This window comes from Monodon monoceros, unplaced genomic scaffold, assembly GCF_005190385.1.
Source record: "Monodon monoceros isolate NGI ecotype Baffin Bay Population unplaced genomic scaffold, NGI_Narwhal_1 Super_Scaffold_6, whole genome shotgun sequence".
Classification (NCBI taxonomy): Eukaryota; Metazoa; Chordata; class Mammalia; order Artiodactyla; family Monodontidae; genus Monodon; species Monodon monoceros.
Window position 1 is genome coordinate 83730832 of NW_021703783.1, and position 7432 is coordinate 83738263.

At 39.3% G+C, this 7432-nt stretch overlaps 1 protein-coding gene across 3 annotated transcripts in view; it reads right to left on the bottom strand.

The window, feature by feature from the left end:
• The window catches only part of SLC41A2 (solute carrier family 41 member 2), a 128836-nt gene that overhangs the window by 83193 nt on the left and 38211 nt on the right, over positions 1 to 7432 (bottom strand). For all 3 annotated transcript variants that reach the window (XM_029205370.1, XM_029205369.1, XM_029205371.1), the window contains exon 3: positions 1288 to 1395. In XM_029205370.1, coding sequence (XP_029061203.1) covers positions 1288 to 1395 — 108 coding nt within the window. The remainder of the gene's footprint in view (positions 1 to 1287; positions 1396 to 7432) is intronic.

Genomic DNA, 7432 nt, shown 5'->3' on the forward strand with positions numbered 1-7432 from the left:
AGAGGGGAAGAGGAGTGAAAGAGGGCTCCCATCAACAACATGGTTGTTCAGCTTCCACATCTTGGTTACCTTTAGATACACAAATGTTTTTTCCTAGTTCATAGATTCATTTGTTGTACCTTCTTTAAGGAAAGAAACAAACTTCATATACTAACAGCACTGCAGTTAGTAATGATGGCTTAGTTAATTTTTGGCTAACGTTCCGTGGGCTGATGGCTCATTGAAGTGAACCTCACTAGCCACATGGTTTTAATGATAACTTGGTTCCACAATGGTGAACCCCCAAAGAATGTTATAGTGAAAAAACAATGTCCTTTTCGGCTACTAAAAAACCTCAGAACCCTGCTGGTGGCAGTATTATCAAAAGTGTTTAACCTTTATGGATGACAATTCTGCAATATGTGGCTAAAGCCTTAAAAGTATACATATTTTTCCTGTACAGTAATTACAATCCTAGAATCTGCCCAAAAGAAATAAGAAAAGAATGTAAAACTGTATGTATAAGAATATTCATTACAACATTGTTTATAACAGCAAAACATTAAAAAGAACCTATATATTCAATAACGATGATGGATTAAACCGCGGTAGAGCTATACAACAGAAAAACACACAGCCAATAAAAATAATGAGATAGGTCTACATTTATTGATATGGAAAGATGATCATGATGTATCTACAAATGGATATCACAGATTATAAAAGAGAATATATATGATTCCAATTTTTTTTAGAATATACAGTATGTATCTACATTATGATATACCTATGCATAGGTAGAGATATCCAAGCATACAAGGATCTATATCAAAATACTAATAGTAATTATGTCTAGGTAAATAATTGGGGGTAGTTATAAATTTTCTTCTTGATACTTTTTTCCCTTTCCTGCAGTTTGTATAATAAACATGTATTACTTTTACAATCACAAAAAGTTTAAATAACAATTTACCAACCATCGAACCATAAAGAATCTCAATATCTGACTTGCGCCATGTTTTAAGCACTGATGATAATTGCCAGAATGCCCTGGAATGAAAGGGGGCAAGAATGCTACTTCTTCTCAGGATGAAGGAAAGCCTATAATCCCCAGATTAGACAACCCAGGGAGCTTTCAGGGCATGATTAACAGGCATAACTACTTAGCATAGCCCTGAGGTTCAGAAATTTACCAGTAGACAGAGGAGAAAATTATTTTCCTGGTGCAAGTTCTCCTCAATAGAGAGAAACAGTATATGTTTATGTATAGATAAAACAGTATATGTTTACGTATAGGAAAAAACTTACTGCGGTGGATAATCTGGATGCCAATGTCATTTCCAAGTTCCCTTTGAGACCAAGAAGTGCAGGAACTAAAATGAAAACTTCTGTTACTTTTTTGAACACCTCCCAGTGCTGTAAGAAAACAAAAAAACAGAATTTTCTGACACCCTTTAATTTAAAAAACACTTTAGAATAAAGATTTCTAAAAATCTCAGCCTTTTTTCCAATGTTGCATCTACATTTTGAATAATTACACAGGTCGTTTAATCAGTGAACATTTAGCTTAAGCCATTCTCCAGAGTTCTAAAACCTTGAGTTACTTTAGAAATTCAGTTAGAGTTGGAAGTAATAGCTGATACACTCACTATATCTCATAGTACATCTAGCTTGCTACACAACTCTGTTACTCTTAAAGTCTACTGTATCTCTTTATGATGGCAAGAGTCAGTGTAACTAGGGGTTAAAAACACAGATTCAAGAACCAGATAACCTGTATTTGAATCTTGGTTCCAACACTAATTACAACCAACCCACAGGAAAATTACAGTAATATTATTAGCTCGTTTCACAAACGAAGAAATAAGCATTCAGAGAAGTTAAAATGATTTTCCCAAGATCAAAAAATGGGACCTAGAATTGACCCCAGGAGTTCTGAGTCATCCCATGTTCTGCTCCCCATTTTAGGGTGTGAGGCAAGAGGCTGCAGAGCACAGGATCATAAAAGAGCACTAAATTGGAAATAAGAAAATTTCTTATTCTAGGCACAGATCTGTCATAACCTGGCTGTGTGATCCTGGATGAGTTATGTACCATTCTGATCTCAGTTTCTTCATCCATGAAATGAAGATACTACCTGCCCTGTCTAGCCTATGAGGAAATACCATAATAATGAAAACAATAGATATTAAAGTACTTTATAAACTGAAAAGACCATACAAATGACTGAATAACACAAAATGCTGTTTTACAAGTGTTATTAAGAGGTGATTGTCCCAAAGGAGACTTTAGGGACTAGGCATATTAATTTATGCCAAAAAAAATCAAGAATACAGTCTTGTCACTAACACCAAGACAGGTGAGAAAAGTAAGACAAATCCATCGGATAAATGAAAGAAAATTTCAATTTGTCCCCAAAGTTTCCCTAGAGGCTGTTCCAAATAGGTGCAGAACTAGGGCCTAAAGAAGCTTTAGGAAATGTTTATCAGACCAGTCTTTGGTAAAAACCTGGTTTAACAGTTTTACAAGGGAACCCCTCCAGGGTTCAAGTCAATTAAGGATGGGCCTAAAAACAACACTCGGGGTCCAGTAGCCTCTCAGATTCCTTAACATGTCAAAAAACTAACAAACAATTTTGTCCATGTTTTATGATAGGTAAGAATTCTGCTGTGCTACTGGAATATGCATCCTCCAGAGATGACGGTGATGATGACGATGATGAATAACAACAGATAATAATAATAATAAATATTAACAACAGTCAACATTCACTGATTGCTTGTTAGTGCCAGGCACTGTTCTAGGCTTAATCATTTAATCTTCACAACAAACTTACGAGACAGGTATTGTTTTTATCACATTAGAAATAATTTGGGATTACCTAGGTCACAATATTAAGACACCTACCTACACAATTTTAGAAACACCAGAATATCCAAATTTCTCTATCAGTCACTGCCATCCCACTTTGGATCTGTTGGGATGCATTCCTTTGGGTTACTACCACCCTTTCCAAGTTCAATTCAAATCAAATGCTCCTGTGAGAATTACTATGAAAACACTTACATCTTAGCATTGATATAACAATAAGAACTATCACGTATTGATTTCCAACCTCAGGCCCAATAAATTCTACATTCTTCTCTCTACACCTGCAGAGGTGGGCTTTCAGAAGTTCTCAAACTTTCTCAGCTCACAGCACCTGTAGTATCTCAGAAATGTTTTCATGACAACCCTAGGCCAAAAGAAATATCTAACAGTCCTACTAAGTAGCTAGGTCCAAACAATTTAATAAGTATTTATTTCCTAACAATTTGGTAGCCATTTGAAGAAATAACACAAATAAATTGAAAGAATAAATTATATTTTTAAGTCATGTTACCACAAGTACTTACTAACAGGATGTGTGTATCTGTTGGGCACTGCACAGCGTCTCAAACCTTGGAATTTGGAAACTACTGCCTTCATTTCTTGTTCTGTATTGATTTTTGTGTGACACTTGCTTTTTTTCCCAGCACCACTGAAAATGTAGCTTTGCAGAGGTATGTCAGATGGAGTGTGATCTAATGCTGATATGTTGAACCACCTCGAATCAGTGGTCTGTAGAGTGTCCAAGAGATGTCACTGTGTTTCCCTCAAAAATTTAACATATCCTACAGCAACCCTGGGGTGTCCAGACACACAGTTTGGGAAATACGAGAATAGTGAGAAACAGTACAGCATGTTAGTCAAAGAAAAGGGCTCTGGAATCAGATTATCTGAGTTGCGATTCTGATACTACTACTTTTACCGTATGACTTGAGCAAAACTATGCTTTACTTTATTCATCTAAAATAGGGTCATAAGTGTACCTACCTCATACAGTTGTGCTCAGGACCATGCCTGTACATAGTAATAAATAACAATATTGAGGGTTTATTAGCTATAACACCAAGATATATTATCAGTTAATTTTCCTGTCAGGAAGAGGTAATGCCAAAAAAAAAGTCCAGAAAGGGGATGCTGAGGCAGCCAGTGCCCCAAATAAATTTCACCTACTTATAAATTTTGCCACAATACAGACATGTCCTCTGAGGCTATGTAGATTATCATGCACTGCTAACCTTCTCCACAAGAATCCTCCCTACAGGAAATCAACTTCTAATCTTAACTAATTTTAGATGTCTGTCAATACCCAGAATCTTACGTAAGCACCCATACCTCAAACATAACGTCAGATTGCTTACATATGCTATACTCGAAACTGAAAAATCTATTAATGTCCAAAAGGACAAACAAAAATGAAACTTAAAAAAAAAAGAAAAATAAATAAAATTAAATTTAAAACAAAGAATAAACAAGTTGAGGAATACATCCATAGAGTCCTAACTTAAAAATAAACAGAAAAGTTTAAAAATAACTAATTGGTAAAAGAAGCTTATGCAATTTTTAAAAAACTTATATACCCCAGAGCTGGAGAAGATTTGTTTCTCATTTTAACTTAGTTTTAAAAAACTAAACCCATTCACTTTTAGACATATGACCCAGTGACCAACCTCACTCATAATTTTAAAAATGCAAATTAAAAGGTGATCAATTTTCTTCTGTGAGATTGGTAAAGTTCAAAAAGTTGGATAATACTGTCGGTAAGAGTATAAGGAAATAAGCACTCCATTACACTATTGGTTTAACTTCTTTGGGGGAATTCAGCAATATCTATCAAATGTAAAATGCACATAATTTTCAACTCAAAACTCTACTTCAAGGAATTTATCCTACAAATAAAGTTGAACGTGAGTTCAAACACATACATATAATGAGTCAACTTCATCACTGTTCATAATCACAAAAGATCTGAGGTACTTTAAATCTCCTTAATTAGCTCACTTGGTAGAAAAACAATGATACATCTTTGCAATAGAACATAACAATAGAGCTCTCCAGAGAAGAATTTGGTAAATCTGTGTGTATCTATAAGGAAGCTCCAAGATAAATTAAGAGCAGGGTGAAGAGCAGCGTTATAGGATGTTTTTTGCTTGTGTTTTTTAGTGAATACACACACACACACACACATATATATTAGCATATATATATACCAATGTACATGCATTTAATGTCAGTGGAAGGAGACAGAAAAAAATAATACCAGTAAATTCTAAAGAAGGGAATAGGGGAAGGGCACATAGAAAAGGAGACTTCTGGGAGCTTCAAGATGGTGGAAGAGTAAGACGCGGACATCACCTTCCTTTCCAAAAATACATCAGAAATACATCTACATGTGGAATAGCTCCTACAGAACACCTACTGAATGCGGGCAGAAGACCTCAGACCTCCCAAAAGACAAGAAAGTCCCCACATACCTGGATAGGGCAAAAGAAAAAAGGAAAAACAGAGACAAAGAATAGGGACGGGACTTGTACCTCGGGGAGGGAGCTGTGAAGGAGGAAAGGTTTCCACACACTAGGAAGTCCCTTCGCGGGCGGAGACTGCGGGTGGTGGAGGGGGAAGCTTTGGAGCTGCAGAGGAGAGCGCAGCAACAGGGGTGCGGAGGGCAAAGCGGAGAGATTCCCGCACAGAGGATCGGTGCCGACTGGCACTCACCAGCCCAAGAGACTTGTCTGCTCACCCACCGGGGCGGGCGGGGCTGGGAGCTGAGGCTCGGGCTTCCGCCGGAGCTCAGGGAGAGGACTGGGGTTGGCGGCGTGAACACAGCCTGAAGGGGCTAGTGCACCACGGCTAGACAGGAGGGAGTCAGGGAAAAGGTCTGGACCTGCCGAAGAGGCAAGAGACTTTTTCTTCCCTCTTTGTTACCTGGTGCACGAGAAGAGGGGATTAACAGCGCCGCTTCAAGGAGCTCCAGAGACGGGCACGAGCCTCGGGAATCAGCGTGGACACCAGAGACGGGCATGGGACGCTAAGGCTGCTGCTGCAGCCACCAAGAAACCTGTGTGCGAGCACAGGTCACTATCCACACCTCCCCTCCCGGGAGCCTACGCAGTCCGCCACTGCCAGGGTCCCGTGATCCAGGGACGACTTCCCCGGGAAAACACACGGCACACCTCAGGCTGGTGCAACATCATGCTGGCCTCTACCAACGCAGGCTCACCGCGCATCCATACCCCTCCCTCCCCCCGGCCTGAGTGAGCCAAAGGCCCCGAATCAGGTGCTCCTTTAACCCCGTCCTCTCTGAGCGAAGAACTGATGCCCTCAGGCAACCTACATGCAGAGGTAGGTCCAAATCCAAAGCTAAACCCCGGGAGCTGTGCGAACAAAGAGAAAGGGAAATTTCTCCCAGTAGGCTCAGAAGCAGCGGATTAAATCTCCACAATCAACTTGATGTACACTGCATCTGTGGAATACCTGAATAGACAACGAATCATCCCAAATTAAGGAGGTGGACTTTGGGAGCAAAGATAAATATATTTTTTCCCTTTTTCTCTTTTTGTGAGTGTGTATGTGTATGCTTCTGTGTGTGATTTTGTCTGTATAGCTTTGCTTTTACCATTTGTCCTAGGGTTCTGTCCGTCCGTTTTTTTTAAAAAATTCTTTTCTTAATAATTATTTTTTATTTTAATAACTTTATTTCCTTTCTTTTTCTTTCTCTCTCTCTCTCCTTCTCTCTTTCTTTCTTTCTTTCTATTTTTTCTCCCTTTTATTCTGAGCCGTGTGGATGAAAGGCTCTTGGTGCTGTAGCCAGGAGTCAGGGCTGTGCCTCTGAGGTGGAAGAGCCAACTTCAGGACACTGGTCCACAAGAGACCTCCCAGCTCCACGAAATATCAAACAGCGAAAATCTCCCAGAGATCTCCATCTTAACACCAGCACCCAGCTTCACTCAACGACCAGCAAGCTACAGTGCTGGACACCCTATGCCAAACAACTAGCAAGACAAGAACACAACCCAATCCGTTAGCAGAGAGGCTGCCTAAAATCATGATAAGGCCACAGACACCCCAAAACACACCACCAGACATGGATCTGCCCACCAGAAAGACAAGATCCAGCCTCATCCACCAGAACACAGGCACTAGTCTCCTCCACCAGGAAGCCTACACAACCCACTGAACCAACCTTAGCCACTGGGGACAGACACCAAAAACAACGGGAACTAAGAACCTGCAGCCTGCAAAAAGGAGACCCCAAACACAGTAAGTTAAGCAAAATGAGAAGACAGAAAAATACACAGCAGATGAAGGAGCAAGGTAAAGACCCACCAGACCTAACAAATGAAGAGGAAATAGGCAGTCTACCTGAAAAAGGATTCAGAATAATGATAGTAAAGATGATGCAAAATCTTGGAAATAGAATAGAGAAAATACAAGAAACGTTTAACAAGGACCTAGAAGAACTAAAGAGCAAACAAACAATGAGGAACAACACAATAAATGTAATTAAAAATTCTCTAGAAGGGATCAATAGCAGAATAACTGAAGAACGGATAAGTGACCTGGAAGATAAAATAGTGGAAATAACTAC